The following is a 16,824-nucleotide window of genomic DNA, read 5'->3' as shown; positions in this document are numbered from 1 at the left end:
AGTTGAAGTGGTGTTTGTAGATTGTCGGGGGGGGGCTCCAGGAAAAGATATGCTCTGAATACGGAAAGAGACGGTTAGGAGGGTTGAGAGGAATGATTAATCCACTAGTGATTGCGGGTTTGTCTTTACGGTGTTCAGATGGGAATCCAGGTAGGAGAGGAGGGTGCTGGCTGTGTGCTGTGGCTCTGAGTCAGCGGTGGGGCAAGCAGGCAGGCAGTGAAGCGGAAGGCAGTGAATGATCCAACAGTGATGTTGATTCAGACATGAGCAACCTGAGCTCGGAGAACAGGCGGCAGGAGCAAGACTGTTGAAGCTAAAAGAGACAAGGTAAACAATGAGAAAAGGTTTCTCTGAAGACATAGGAGGGAGCCGTATTACCTCTCATGAAGTGAGATAATCTGGCGATGATTGGAGCTCATGCAGATCCTTAAAAAGGGTGTTCTGATGAGGGTAGATGAAGAACAGGTGTGACGGCAGGAGTGATCCAGCCTCTGCCCCAGACTCCAAGGAAACCTGCCCTCCCTCACGTAAGACTCAGAAACCAAACAGCAACAACAGTCAAGCATAATCATGACAGATGTTGGGTAAACCACAATTGCAAGGAGTAGAGATAAAATATGATCATACATTTCCCCTCATGGTCCTTGGAAGCAGATATCTCTTCCAAAATAGTTCAGCCTTGGACTGGCTGTACTCCATTTATATACCGTAACTTGATGTTCTAAAACTTCGTCAATTGTGTCAATTATTAGAGCTTCTCAATTTGGGTTCTCCATACTGAGTTTATACCTTAATATCTTTTTAAATATGATGTTAATTTATTCATCAGGAAAGCAGGCAGCTGTGGTGTGAAAAAGAATGCAAGGAGGCACTGCTTTTGCTGTCTTAGGTATGTAACATGAAATGTAATTTGAGAACCCAAATGCAAACATAGGAGGTAGGAGGTTACAGAAAATGTATTTTTAAGAAATAACTTAAACGTAGGGTTAGGGTTATGACACCAGCAGTGAGGGAAGCCGTCAAGCTGAAGAATGAGTACTATCGAACCTTTTTGGCCATTGGGACTCTGGAAGCAGCTGATGGGTGAAGCCATGGAGAACGACTTCTGGACGACCTTGAAGAGAATCTGGTCCACCATCTGGCGGCTCGGGGGGGGGGAGGAAGCGGTGCACCGTCAACACAGTGTATGGTGGGGATGGGGCTCTAATGACCTCAACTAGGGACATATTGAGTCAGTGGAGGGAATACTTCGAGGATCTCCTCAATCCTACTGACACGTCTTCAGATGAGGGAGCAGAGTCGGAGAGCTCTTTTTGAAAAGGAGGAGGAAGATCCCTCGGATAGAATCGAATCTCGGATTCAAGAGGTGCAGTGTGGTTTTTTCCTCCTGGCCATGAACAGTGGACCAGCTCTACACCCTCAGCAGGGTCATGGAGGGTACATGGGAGTTCTCCCAACCGGTCTACATGTGTTTTGTGGACTGTGTTTTGTGGGGCTGTTCAGTTTCTGTATGACCAATGTCAGAGTTTGGTCCGCAGTGCCGGCAGTAAGTGGGACGTGTTTCCGGTGAGAATTGGACAACGTCAGGGCTGCGCTTTGCCACCGATTCTGTTCATAATTTTTATGGATAGATTTTTTAGGCGCAGCCAGGGCATTGAGGGGTTCCGATTTGGTGACCTCAGAATCGGGTCTTTTCTTTTTGTGGATGATGTAGTTCTGTTAGCATCATCGGGCAGTGACGTTCAGCTCTCACTGAAGCGGTTCACAGCCGAGTGCGAAGTGGTTGGGATGAGAATCAGCACCTCAAAATCTGAAACCATGATACTCAACCAGAAAAGGGTGGAAGGCCCTCTGCGGGTTGGGAATGAGATTCATCCCCAAGTGGAGGAGTTCAGGTATCTCAGGGTCTTGTTCACGAGTGAGGGACGAATGGAGTGGGAGGTTGACAGGCGGATCGGTGCGGCATCCGCAGTTATGCGGGCTTGTCACTGACCCATCTTGGTGAAGAAGGAGCTGAGTCAGAAGGTGAAGCTACCGATTTACTGGTCAATCTATGTTCCTACCCTCACCTATGGTCACGAGATATGGGCAGTGACCGAAAGAACAAGGTCGCGAATACAAGCAACCGAAATGGGCTTCCTCCGCAGGGTGTCTGGGCTCTCCCTTAGAGATAGGGTGAGAAGCTTGGTCATCCGGGAGAGGCTCAGAGTAGAACCACTGCTGCATCGAGATGAGGTGGCTCGGGCATCTGGTTAGGATGCCTCCTGGACGCCTCTCTGGTAAGGTGTTCCAGGCACATCCCACTGGGAGGAGACCCCGGGGAAGACCCAGGACACGTTGGAGAGACTATGTCTCTCGTTTGGCCTGGGAATGCCTTGGGGTTCCCCCGGAAGAGCTGGAAGAAGAGGCCGGTGACAGGGATATCTGGGTTTCTCTGCTTAAGCTGCTGCCCCCGCAACCCGATCTCTGGAGAAGCGGTAGACGATGGATAGAACTTAAATGTACAACACCCATTTCAAAAAATGGGATGCTGTATAAGTATAGATAAAAACAAATCACGTGAACAAATATTTTACTCACAACAAAACAAATAAAACATCTAAAAAAAAATTAAAGTGAGACACTTTACTATTTCATGAAAATAACTAGTGCATCTTGATGGCAGCAACATGTCGCATAAAAGTTGGTATTTAGGAAACAAAAGGCTGAAAAAGTAAGTGATACCACTGAGAAACAGTTGGGGGAACATGTTGCAACTAATCACTAATCACTTAATTCTCAATAAGTCGGTTACATAATTTCATATAAAAAAAGCACCTTAGTGTCATGGGACAATAATTTCTCCTGTCACCTTGATGAGTCTGGATCTCAGGAATAATGTTATTAAAAAATAATCAAACGCTGTTGTTACTTGTATTAGTGGTAAATGTAGGATCAGGAGTGAAAGATAAAGTAAAAATCCTCTTCTGTAGACAGCAATGTGCAATCAGGGTGCATTTAGCCAATATCAGAAATACAGGGCAAATGTACAGTGTGACAAGTCCGGAGTTAACTGACTAGCTTGCTTGGGGCTTTGTCTTTTGTACTCTTTGGGGCTCCTCCTTGGTCAGATTAGGGTTTATGCATACGAATCCTTCACTCTGCACAAGGTGCATATGGTAACCAGTCCCAGAAATACCCAACAGAGGTCTAATCACAGTTACGTAAAGAGCATACATGTGCATGAATGAATAGTTTGAAGACAAAACTGTTACGGGGGATAAAAGAAATACATATGTCACTAGGGTTCATTCTCAAAATCAGAAAGGCAGCCTCTCAGAAGTAAAGATAGGCAGAGGTTCAGCCTCGTTAAATTGTGGTGCAATTTCAGAATAATGGTTCTTAATGTAAGATTTGGAAAACTTTGATCAATCATCTACAGTACATAATACCATCAAAAGATACAAAGAAACTGGAGACATCTCTGTGAACAAGGAACACAGATGAAAATCAATACTGGAATTTTCAGGCTCTCAAGTCTGGACAAAGGCTCATTTGAAAAGGACAGATGCAAAGTGGGAAACTGTTTCGTGGTCAGATTAATCGTCTTTTTCAGGAAAGGCCTTACATATTTCACAATATTGCCTAAAGTATTCACTTACCCATTCAAATAATTAAATTCAGGTGTTTGAATCACTTCCATGGCCACAGATGTATAAATTCAAGCAACTAGGTGTGCAGACTGCTTCTACAAAAGTCTGTGAAAGAATGGGTCGCTCTCAGGAGCTCAATGAATTCCAGCGTGGTACCATGATAGGATGCCACCTGTGCAACAAGTCCAGGTGTGAAATTTCCTCACTACTAAATATTCCACAATCAACTGTCAGTGGTATTATAACAAGGTGGAAGCGATTGGGAACTACAGCAACTCAGCCACAAAGTGGTCGGCCACGTAAAATGACAGAGCATGGTCAGTGGATGCTGAGACGCATAATGCGCAGAGGTCGCCAACTTTCTGCAGTCAATCGCTAAAGACATTCAAACTTCATGTGGTATTCTGATTAGCTCAAGAACAGTGCATAGAGAGCTTCATGAAATGGGTGTCCATGGCCAAGCAGCTGCATCCAAGCCATACATCACCAAGTGCAATGCATAGCGTCGGATGCAGTGGTGTAAAGCACTGGACTCTAGAGAAGTGGAGATGCATTCTCTGGAGTGACGATTCACGCTTCTCCATCTGGCAATCTGATGGATGAGTGTGGGTTTGGCGGTTGCCGGGAGAACAGTACTTGTCTGACTGCATTGTGCCAAGTGGGAAGTTTGGTGGAGGGGGATTATGGTGTGGGGTTGTTCTTCAGGAGCTCGGCTTGGCCCCTTAGTTCCAGAGAAAAGAACTCTGAATGCTTCAGCATACCAAGAGATTTTGGACAATTTCATACTGCCAACTTTGTGGAAACAGTTTGGGGATGGCCCCTTCCTGTTCCAACATGACTGCGCACGAGTGCACAAAGCAAGGTCCATGAAGACATGGGAGAGCGAGTTTGGTGTGGAAGAAGTTGACTAGTCTGCGCAGAGTTCTGACTTCAACCCTCAAATGCACTTCTAGTAGAATGGTCAAAAATTCCCATAAACACACTCCTAAACCTTTTGAAAAGCTCGCCCAGAAGAGTTGAAGCTGTTATAGCTGCAAAGGGTGGGCCGATGCCATATTAAACCCTATGGATTACGAATTGTATGTTATTTAAGCTCATATGCGTTTAAAGGCAGATGAGTGAATACTTTTGGCAATGTAGTGTATATGCAATATTTGCAATGGTTTCATTATTCTATTTATTATTAATAATAAGGTGTTTGCAATATGTACTATGTACTGTCTTTTGCATTTTTTCTAATTTGTTCAAAATAATTGGAAAGCACAGCTTCCAAACAAATTTCCCCAAGGGAACAATAAAGTATATCTTGATCTTCTTACATTGTTATACAAAGGTTATCTGAAAAGGTTCTCAAAAAGGAAAGACATTTTTTTAAAGTGAAAATAAAGTCTGCTTCATCTCACCTTTCTATCCTCATATTTATGACGACATGAAGCACCGTTAGTACAAATGGATGAAAATGATTGAGCATTGCTATGAAAGTTGCAGCTACAAGGAATTGTGTGACAGAATTATTGCCTTTCATTCATAAAGGATGGTCTGTTGTATCCTATCCTAAAGAGGACAGAAAAGGAAACATTGGAGCTCCTTTCCTTAGTATTTAGAGAATCCAAAAGGCTCTTAACTTGGCTGCCAGTTTGATACATAATTTCATTCAGTTAGGAAGGCTCCTAAGCAAAATAGACTATTGACCAGTCCCTTAACCTAAAAAATCTATGCAAATGTTAATTTGAATAAAACTCTAAAATCTGGATTTCAGTGGTCAAGAGAAGATTTATGACATCATCTCAGAAACAGTGGCCAGTGACTTCCCCCTTTGGTTCAGTAAAGTGATGAGTTATGTCACCAGTCCTGTTGTGGTGCTGCCAGCACTTCTGCTACTATTGTAAGACTGCACACACCTCACATATGAATACATGGGACACATATACACGTATGAAATGGACATATGTTCTTTTTGAGTGTTGAAATGTGTCTGTTTCAGCATGCTGATATACTATCTCCAAGCCATTGCCAGATCCCTTAAATTCACCAACAACCAACTGAGGATGCAACTCCAGACTGTGAGTTTTAGTAGAATCTCTCTCATATCATCAACATCTATTCTTTGTAGGTATGAATAAAATATATACAATAATATGACATTTTTTATCTTAGTTGCACTGCATTTGCATGGTTTGGTTCTGAATGAATAGTATGTAGACATGCAGAAAGTATGACAAGTAAAGTCCTTAGGTTTTTCTAAACTTTAATATTTATATCAAATTAATGAGAGTTTTACTGAACTTGAGTAGTTGTAACCTACATAAGACTATCCACAAATGTGATCCATGATCTTATCATATTTCCCAAGCCACACATAAGAGTTTCTTTTTAATCAAATTCAATACATAAAAAGAGGGAATTGCTTTGTGGACATTTGTGGGTCCACTTGTGCATATTTTCCACATTTAAACATCATATGTGATATGTAGCCTTCAAAGCATCTAGCCTTTGATATTTAAATCATTAAACAAACTCTGAATGTCTTTTTCTAAGGAAAATTCACTCTGGATTACTAGATTTTACGGTAGAAGGGATTATTTGAAAAACACAATAGTTTCATAAACACAGTCTTTGATAATCTTTTTATCCCTGCGACTCTTCAATCCATTCAGACATCAAATAATGAAGTACTGTCAATGATGGCGTCAGCCAATGTGATACTTTGACTGTGAGGCGAGTAAAACATTGAATGAACAGTGAGCCATGTGTTAAGGAAGTGCCATGACACCCAGGAAGCACATCCCAGAAAAATGAGGGGAGATTCATTATGGCTTGAAGGTGACCTGGAATTGACTAACCGGTGGCTGGGGGAGGCAATTTGAAGTGGCTACATTTGTATCTGTAAATGATAATGACTAAATCAGTTCAGGATCAATAACGCTGTAGTGGATCAAGATGCTCCACTTTGTCTTTCACCTGCTTGTCGACTCCAGAGATTGTACCTCCCTTTGGTTGCCCGTTGTGCTGATGAATGTAAAACATTGCTCTTTTCAGGTGGATTTATTCATTAATTTATGAGATTAAATGTTGCCACGTGTTAGTGTTGTGAGGACCTTTGACTCACATTGCGGAATTTTCTCCGCAGATCAGCAAAAGGGAAGTCACAAAATTCACATGACTCACAAACTGACAGGAAGCGAATCACAAATATGTGAAACCTGATTTACGGGTACAAATTAATTCCTAAATATGTAAATTTAACTTTAAATTAGGTTTAGTGATGAAACTATTTACATTTGTACAACCCTTCATCATCTTTATGTCAATGATTATTTTGTGATTATTAAGTGTTTAGAAAGCATATTATACTTTTATGTACATTAGTGTGGCTGTAGCTCAGGAAAAGGGGTCAACTGCCAGTTGAAAGTCTGTGGGTGCCAAGGGCATTAGTCTGTCTCCCAAGGCAAAGGGGGTTTAGGGGAGGGGGTCACACTAAGAGTGACTCAAACCTGGATGGAGTGGCAATAGAAAATTAAAGTCGTCTTGCCCAGAAAAGGCTAACCAAAGCACACCCCAGGAGAGAGGAAGCATAGCTTTATATGGTATTATTTTGGGCAGGGTGTATGCAAATTTACTATCCTCGTGCACGTGCACTTAAATACGCATGGGTGGTATTCATCATTTACACAGGCCGTTTACACACTTTTTCCGAAGTTAAGAGCATTTAAATCTGACACGGCGTGTTCGTATAAGACCTTCTTATGAAAAAAGTGAGAGAAATTTAGAATAAAAATGTGAAAATGTTCTTGCAGGAGGTCCATTGTCTTTTTGAAATATGCAGACTCTTTCCTGTATCACTGATTGAAGAAAGTGTCTTTTAAAAACTGGTTGGGAGTTGATTTTGAGTTCATCTTCAACCCGAAAAAGGTCCAGCCAGCTCATCTTTGATAATACCAGTCCATACCAGTACCCCACCTCCACCTTGCTAGTGTCTGACTCGAAGTGGAGCTCTGTGCCCGTTACTGATTCAGCCACGGGCCCATCCATCTACTCTGTCAAGAGTCACTCTCATTTCATCAGTCCATAAAACCTTTGGAAAATCTGTCTTCAGATATTTCTTGGCCCAGTCTTGACCCTTCAGCTTATGTGTCTTGTTCCGTGGTGGTGGAGTTTCAGCCATCCTTACCTTGGCCATGTCTCTGAGCACTAAACATCTTGTACTTCTGGGTTCTCCAGACAGGTTGCAGTTATGGAATAGGATAGCACTGGAAGATGAGTTCCTGGTTGCTTCACGCTTGATTCTTCTCAAATTTTTGGCAGTTAATTTTCATCTTTTTTCTCAAGTTGTTGAAATTTCAAGTGTGCTGCAACCCTCGGAGAGACTTTTTGTAATTTTTGACTTTTCAGAATGAGTTAAATCCCTTGTTTGGCCCATTTTCCTGAGGAAAAGAAGCTGCGTAATAATTATGCAAATGTTGATACAGGGTGCTGCCCTCTTTAGGCCACACCCTTCCTTATTACATAGATACACTTAACCTGTTATGGTTAAATCCATTAAGCATTCAAGTTTATACATTGTGGAGTTAAATATGCATAAAGATGATGATACGATCAACATACTCACTTGCCTAATAATTGTGCACAGTGTTATTATATTAGTGTTATATATTTGTGGCTACAGAAATGTTATAGTGATAGTGTATAGTGGGTTACAACTACCAAAGTCTTAAAAAAGTGTTTGAAAAAAACATTGAAAATGATCCTTGGATGAAGTCTTGTACTGACCAAAATGATACACGTGTATAAAGTTGGAATTTTCCTTTACTCTTAATAGGAACGGACTGAGGACAAGAAGAAAGTCTTCCAGATGGCTACAGGTAACTTGTGTTTTGTGTGGGCTTGTGGTGTTTTATGAATATTCCACCCAGGCAAGCTGTGTGCTCCAGATGGACAAATTTATGTAAGACAGACAGCATAGTGCAGTCTGGAGTTGTTGACTTGGTCACTGTTTAGCTCTTAGACATGAGGTGATATCCAGAGGGGATAATACATTCACAGTGGCCTTCTTGAAGCTTGAGAAAGGCAACAAAATGGGATTTGGGTTGTCTTGGAAGAACTATTTATGTGAGTCAGGTTAACCTTTTTACCATTTGTTGGAATGATGAAATTTAAGGCAATATGTGACCAAGAGTGTTTGAGAATAGGATGAATAGGAAGTGGAATTAAAGAGTCCCAAGTCACACTTGTTATCATATATTTATTGTTATATCTATTCTGGGCACACACAGAGTAGACAGAAATGATTGGGTGTCTGCCTCTATAGCTGGTCACCAAAATCTTTTACAATAGACAAGGAAAGTCCAGTTCATGCCAAGATTGCAGGTGATATGAAAGTGAGATACTGTAGCCTCGTATATGCTTAAGACAGGTGATTAAATAGAAGATTTTTGATGTGATCCATTGGTTTCCTTAGATGGGCAACCTTTTTTTATGTGGCATTATATAAATTAGACTATTTGGATTTAAATTGATTAGATTTTTGGGGGTTTCAATTGGATTTCAATTCATTGGATTTTAATTGGCTTGTATTGGACTAAATTCTTGAAGTGCCTTGAGATTTAATTTGTTTTTGTTTTTTCATTGTTTTAATTGCATTTTTTGTTTCCATTCAGCAAACAAACAGTGTCTACAAAACTAGACACAAAACAAACACAAGGCAAGGCAAGTTTGTTTGTAGAGCACAATTTGTACACAAGGCATTTCAAAGTGCTTTACAGCTGCATAAAATCAGAAGAAGGCAAATAAAATAATTCCAAAAACATAAAAAATAATCATTGATTAATTAAATTAAAAGCGAAGAGTGCAGATAAAATCCTTTCAGTTGAATAGTTGCACAGCTAAATAAACTGTTTTCAGCCTGGATTTTAAACATTGTCAGAGTTGAGGCCTGTCTCACATCTTCTGGAAGACTGTTCCAGATTTTAGGAGCATAAAACTGAAACACAGCCTCACCTTGTTTAGTCCTGACTCTGGGCACCAGCAGGAGACCCCTCCCTGAGTTTCTCAGAGTCCGAGCTGGTTCATATGGCTCTATTATGTCAGAGATGTACTTTGGCGCTAAACCATGAAGAGACTTGTACACAAGCAGAACTGTTTTAAAGTCTATTCTCTGGGTGACAGGAAGCCAGTGCAGAGACCGAAGCACTGGACTAATATGGTCGTATTTCCTGGTTCTAGTCAGAACTCGAGCAGCAAAATTCTGGATGTTTAGAGAGCCCAGTCAGCAGGCCGTTACAGTAGTCTAACCTGCTGGAGACAAATGCATGGATTAGTCTTTCTAAGTCTGGTTTAGACACTATTCCTTTGATTCTGGCAATGTTTTTTAGATGGTAAAAAGCCGCTGATCTTATGGATTTACTGTGGCTGTTGAAATTCAGGTCTGAGTCCAATATTACCCCTAGATTTCTAACCTGATTATTAGGTTTATTAGGTTTAAGAGAGAGAGTCCCAGGGTGACTGATAACACTTTCTCTTTGTTTCTGTGGGCTACAGACAATGATTTCAGTTTTCTCTGAGTTTAGCTGGAGAAAATTGTTTTGCATCCACACACTGATCTGTTCGATGCAGTGGCACAATGTATCTACAGGCCCGTGTTCTCCTGTCATCAAATGACCCATAGATCTGAGTGTCATCTGCATAGTTGTGGTAGGACACATTATAGCTGCGTATTAGCTGGCCCAATGGGAGCATGTACAGTTTGAACAATAGTCCTCAAGATAGGACTTGAACCAGTTTAAAGCGCTATGAGAGATTCCCACCCAGTCTTCTAACCTCCATAATAAGATTGCATGGTCAACTGTGTCAAAGGCAGCACTCAGGTCTAGCAGAACTAAGACTGAGACTTTGCCTGCATCTGTGTTCAGGCGGATATCGTTTGTCACCTTGATCAGAGCTGTCTCAGTGCTGTGGTGGGGCCTAAAACCTGAGTGGAAAGTATCAAAAGCATTGTTAGACAGGAGAAAGTCAGAAAGCTGTCGGTATACAATTTTTCTAGGACTTTGCCTAAGAATGGCAGGTTTTCATATGGGTAGTTGTTCAGTACTGTGGCATCAAGATTGTTCTTCTTTATAACAGGCTTAATGAGAGCAGTTTTTAAGGCCTTTGGAAAAGTTCCAGTCTGGAGTGAGATGTTAATTAGATAAGCGAGTTGTGGTAACAAACTGCTCAACACAGACAAATCTAGTGGGCAACTCATCAAGGCTGCATGTCGATGAAATCAGGCTGCAGATAATGTCTTCGACTGTTTTGTCAGTGACAGGTGTGAAATGTGTGTGTCAGATCTAGGTGTCCATTTTTAATACCTTGAACTTTGTCATTAAAGAATATCGCAAACTCATTACACTTAGATATACACTTTCAATTGTTGATGAAACAGAATTTTCTCAACAACAGATATTTCAGGGTGATCAATAAGGGTTGTGCTATGAATGATATGATGCCTTATTTGCAAAAGCTAAGAAAATCTTGTTTGGACAATTTGTAATTGTTAGTAAGCTGTTGAATGACATAAGCTTATCATCTGAGAATAGGTCCCTGAGAGATTTAATATTCTAATTAAACCATTGTCCAAAACCATGGTCTGAAGAACCTGGGGGAAAAGCAGGGTTATTTATTATTGGGGTGAAAATAGATGTTATATTTGATCTTCCCTCAAGACCGCGGACAAGCTACTAGGAATCATTTGGATAGAATGCAATAACCTAGACAACACATTCATTTTGACAAGGGCAATGTGTCCCAACCAGGAAACAGGAAGTGACATCCATCGCTTTAGGTCCTGCTTCATTTGCCAAAATAAGGGTGCAAAGTTGGCTTTATATAGTTAATCAAAGGATGGGGTGATGAAGATTCCTAAGTACACAAACCCATTGGGAGACCATTTGAAAGGAAAGGAAGGTAGAGTAGTTGGTATTGTTCAAAAAGTGCCAAACGGCATAGCCTCTGATTTAATCAGGTTGATCTTATAACCAGAGAAACAACTATATCTGTTAATCACATCAATAAGACGTGGTACAGATGTTTCAGGGTCTGTCAGAAGAATTAGAACATCATCCGTGTATAAGGTTATTTTATGACACAGCTGTTCAATCTCAAACTACGTTTTGTGGGTGTCACCTTTATATTTATTAAGTGGCTCTACGGCCAAAGCTAATAGGAGGGGCAATAAAGGGCAGCCCTGCATCACCCCTCTGTGAGTATTGAAGTATTCTGACCTGAGTCCATTAGTCAAGACTGCTGCCTGTGGTCGAGTATATACAGTACAGGCCAAAGGTTTGAACACACCTTCTCAGTCAATGCGTTTTCTATATTGTCATGACTATTTACATTGTAGATTCTCACTGAAGGCATCAAAACTATGAATGAACACGTAGAGTTATGTACTTTACAAAAAAAGGTGAAATAACTGAAAACATCTTTTATATTCTAGTTTCTTCAAAATAGCCCTCTTTGCTCTGATTATTACTTTGCACATTCTTGGCATTCTCACGATGAACTTCAAGAGGTAGTCACCTGAAAAGGTTTTCCAACAGTCTTGAAGAAGTTCCCAGAGGTGTTTAGCACTTGTTGGCCCCTTTGCCAGCTCACCCCAAACCATCTCGATTGGGTTCAGGTCCAGGGACTGTGGAGGCCAGGTCATCTGCCCCAGCACTCCATCACTCTCCTTCTTGATCAAATAACCCTTACACAGCCTGGAGGTGTGTTCGGGGTCATTGTCCTGTTGAAAAATAAATGATTGTCCAACTAAACGCAAACCAGATGGGAGGGTATGTTGCTGTAGGATGCTGTGGTAGCCATGCTGGTTCAGTTTGCCTTCAATTTAGAATAAATCTCCAACAGTGTCACCAGCAAAACACCCCTCACACAATCACACCTCCTCCTCCATGCTCCACAGTGGGAACCAGGCATGTGGAATCCATCCGTTCACCTTTTCTGCGTCTCACAAAGACACAGCGGTTGGAACCAAAGATCTCAAATTTGGACCAAAGCACAGATTTCCACTGGTCTAATGTCCATTGCTTGAGTTTTTTGGCTCAAATAAATCTCTTCTGCTTGTTGCCTCTCCTTAGCAGTGGGTTCCTAGCAGCTATTTGACCTTGAAGGTACTGATTTGCGCATTCTCCTCTTAACAGTTGTTCTAGAGATGGGTCTGCTGCTAGAACTCTGTGTGGCATTCATCTGGTCTCTGATCTGAGCTGCTGTTAACCTGCGATTTCTGAAGCTGGTGACTCGGATGAACTTGTCCTCAGAAGCAGAGGTGACTCTTGGTCTTGGTTTCCTGGGTCGGTCCTCATGTGTGCCAGTTTCGTTGTAGTGCTTGATGGTTTCTGCAACTCCACTTGGGGACACATTTAAAGTTTTTTCAATTTTCCGGACTGACTGAGCTTCATTTCTTAAAGTAATGATGGCCACTCGTTTTTCTTTAGTTAGCTGATTGGTTCTTGCCATAATATGAATTTTAACAGTTGTCCAATAGGGCTGTCGGCTGTGTAGTAACCTGACATCTGCACAACATAACTGATGGTCCCAACCCCATTGATAAAGCAAGAAATTCCATTAATTATCCCTGATAAGGCACACCTGTGAAGTGAAAACCATTTAATTTTTTGAAGCACATCGAGAGAATGCCAAGAGTGTGCAAAGCAGTAATCAGAGCTGTCAGGAACCTCGGACTCAGGACACAGGTGCAGGGTCAGTTTGGATTCGTAGAGATGTTTATTAGAAACACACAGAGCACAGCAAGGCAGGACGAGGATCTCAAAGCAGAGCAAAGTAAAGGCTGTGAAAGACCCAAGCACTCACCTCCGTAACTATGGGGGAGGATGAGCGCAGCTATGAAATCTACAAAACATAAACCGCTCCAACTCAAGAGGGAAACAGAAACGCTATGAACAATTTAACTAAACAAAGACACGTTCTAATGAGGCGGATTTAACAAAGGATGCACTCTTACAAAACAGGGGCTCTATGAAACTTTAACTATAAACAAAAATCTCTCCTTGAAAACAGAGGAACAAACAAGGCTATGAAACTTACCGTATAGAATAAATAAACTATGACTAAATTACAAACAAGATAGCACTGCAGGAGAATCGCTCACTGCAGGCTCGTGGACTCTATGGGTCAAAGTAAGGCTGGTAATGAGGCTCATGAATGGAGACAACATACTGGCACAAGACAAGGGAAACGCAGACTATTTGAACACGTGAGGGACCAAGGGGAACAGGTGGAAACACTTGGGAATCAGGGAAGACAATCAGACGCTTGGCACGGGAGGAAGGGCTAGATACCTGAAACGAGAGGAGAAGGTCAGTGATTCTTCAAAAATAAAATAGGAAATGACGAGACAAGACATGGAACAGAACGTAAATCGTGACAAGAGCAAAGGGTGGCTATTTTGAAGAAACGAGAATATAAACTATTTTTTTTCATAGATTTGATGTCTTCAGTGAGAATCTACAATGTAAATAGTCATGAAAATAAAGAAAACGCATTGAATGAGAAGGTGTGTCCAAACTTTTGGCCTGTACCATATAATTTTGATCCATTTTATAAAATTCTCCTCCAAACCAAATTTACCCAGTGTATACAGTAAGAAAGACATTAAATTCAGTCGGATGCTGTCTCTGAGAGAAAGTACCAGACCATTAATAGACAAACACCTAACATTGGTAGCTGAATTCTGACCCCTTACAAAACCTGTCTGGTCTTCCTTTACCAGTATTTGATAAAAGATTTTCTAAACAAGAGGCCAAGATTTTAGAAAGCAGCTTCCTATCCACATTTGGGAGGGCAATGTGCCTGTAGGATCTGCAAGAGTCAGAACACTTCCCCTTCTTTAAAATTAAGGATATATTGCCCTCCTTCAGTGTCTGTGGGAATTCTCCTGTACAAGAATATTGAGAGTAGAAGAATATTTTGGAACTGTTTATAAAATTCACTACAGAAGTTAGTTGTCAGGTCCTGGTGACTTTCCATATTGTAATGTATTAATAGCTTTGATCACTTCCGTTTTTAGTTATGGGACTATTAACGGCAGTCTTATGCTCTTCTGACAAATTTGGCAAATCCAATTAAGCAAAGAAATTGTCCATTAGTTGCTCTCCCCGTGGAGCTTGTTCGGAAGAGTACAGGTTTTTGTTAAAATTTCTAAAACAGTTATTTATCAGTTTATTTTCATGTACCTTGTGGCCATCTTTATCACATACAGCTGCAATAGTTTGGGACTCTGCACACTTCTGAACATAATAGGCCAGACATTTGCCTGCTTTATCTCCATGCTCATAAAACTTCCGTCTCGTATATTTAATTTTCTTCTCTGCATCCCTGGTAAGAAGGCAATTAAGAGCTGTTCTGATTGCTGTGATTTCTTGCCACAATGGTGGTGATGGAGAGGCAATATATGCTTTTTCTTTATCCGTCAATTCACTCTCTAAAGATTTTTGTTTCTCCTGTTTAATAACGGCATTATTGCATTGCTGGCCGATGAAGTATTGATTTCCAGGAATGCTTTAAATTCAGTAGAGAAGTTGGAAGTAATCCTCATCTTTAATAATAATGGTATTAAGTCTCTTTTTGAGATTAGAGTCCATAATTACTCTTGCATGGTCGGAGATAATTATACTGGTTATGTCGCATTATAACACTGAATATAAGTTAGTTCTTGGCTGAAAAAAATAATCAGTCCTGGTTTGACACTTATGTGAGGCTGAGAAAAATGTATATTGTTTATCAGAGGGGTGGGTGCACCTCCAAGCATCAATAAGTCCAAACTCCTCACATAGAGCATGGAGTGTGTTGGCCTGAGGAGAGCGGAGTCTGTTACTATGTGGAAATTTGTCAACAAGTAGATTTAATATTAGGTTAAAATCACCGCCAACAACAACAGTCGAGTTAGAAAGGAATGAAGCTAAGTCCAGAAACAGTAACTGGGTGGGCAGATGCAAATGTACACATTCATCATTACAATATTTTGACCTTGCAAAATCCCTTTGATATTCACATAAAAGGTAGTTTTTTTCTAATCAACACTGCTGCTCCTCCCCCATTTCTTGTTGTAACTTTAAATGCTCTGTATCATCAAGATGTGTCTCTTGTAACATAGCAACATCTATATCATCCTTCTTTCGACATGTATTTATTTTTCTCTGCATAATAGGGCTGTGGACACCCTGTACATTCCAGGTGCATACTCGCAGCTTATTCATTGTTAGTATTATAGTGTCATACAAAGCATATTGAGCTAAGAGATCCACCACACACTGGATAAGAGTAAAATAAACAAAGAAAGAAAAACAAAGAGCTGTGCAACAAAACATTAAAAACTAGTAATTTGGCAATGATCCTTTTAAAGGGAAAAACCGTCCTTCTGCCTGTGGCTGAGAGCCAACAAGTGCAAAATGCGCTAAACACGCACCTACTCATATATATAAACACTCTACAGTCTGTCAAGAACATGGCGAAGTAGAACATTTCACCTGGTTGATTATAAGCAGTAGGAAAGAAAAGGGGCATAATCACACACGCCTCCATTTGGCAGATACTCACATTGCTTCATAAGGCACAGTCCAGGTGCAATGTTAAAGAAAAGGGATAGTCCAGTGATTACAGAGATTTAGGGCAGCAATTCCACATAAATCGCAGCTGCTTCCGGTGTGCTAAATCTCTTCACCACACCGCTGACAGACAGCTTCAGCATAGCAAGATATTGAAGGCCATAATCCACGTTCTTCCTCCTCAGACAACCCTTCACCTTGTCAAAAGCCTTGCATTTCTTGGCCATCATCACTTAGGAATCATTAAAGAAGGAAACTCTGATCCGGTCTGGTGGCTAGTTCGGCTCTGTAGCAAGGCGCCAGGCTGTGGCCATCACTCGTTGTTTATCAGTGAAGTTGTGAAGTTTCATGACGATGGGTCTGGCGCGTTGGCTAGTGCCCGGCCTCGGTTCTAGGAAGCGGTGAGCGCAGTCCAACTTGATCTTCCCGGTTTTAGTTGTGAGATTGAGATAGGAGGGGAGCCATGTCTCCATGAAAGTGACTGGATCTTTTCCCTCCGTGCCCTCGGGCTGCCCGACCAGACAAAGGTTACATCTGCGGCTGTGGTTTTCCAAATCATCTATGTGATCTGCTATGTCGGTTATTTGTTTTTT

At 41.1% G+C, this 16,824-nt stretch overlaps 1 protein-coding gene across 1 annotated transcript in view; it reads left to right on the top strand.

Annotated features, from left to right (window-relative positions):
- The window catches only part of LOC140302510 (transmembrane channel-like protein 3), a 97,218-nt gene that overhangs the window by 74,332 nt on the left and 6,062 nt on the right, over nucleotides 1-16,824 (top strand). Inside the window, exons 21-23 of the mRNA XM_072381323.1 lie at nucleotides 5,392-5,517; nucleotides 5,617-5,695; nucleotides 8,452-8,494. Coding sequence (XP_072237424.1) covers nucleotides 5,392-5,517; nucleotides 5,617-5,695; nucleotides 8,452-8,494 — 248 coding nt within the window. The remainder of the gene's footprint in view (nucleotides 1-5,391; nucleotides 5,518-5,616; nucleotides 5,696-8,451; nucleotides 8,495-16,824) is intronic.

Source organism: Leuresthes tenuis, unplaced genomic scaffold (genome assembly GCF_036924035.1).
Source record: "Leuresthes tenuis unplaced genomic scaffold, fLeuTen1.0.hap1 SCAF_2, whole genome shotgun sequence".
Classification (NCBI taxonomy): Eukaryota; Metazoa; Chordata; class Actinopteri; order Atheriniformes; family Atherinopsidae; genus Leuresthes; species Leuresthes tenuis.
The sequence above is the reverse complement of the archived record's forward strand: the minus strand, read 5'-3'. Positions and strand labels throughout refer to the sequence as shown.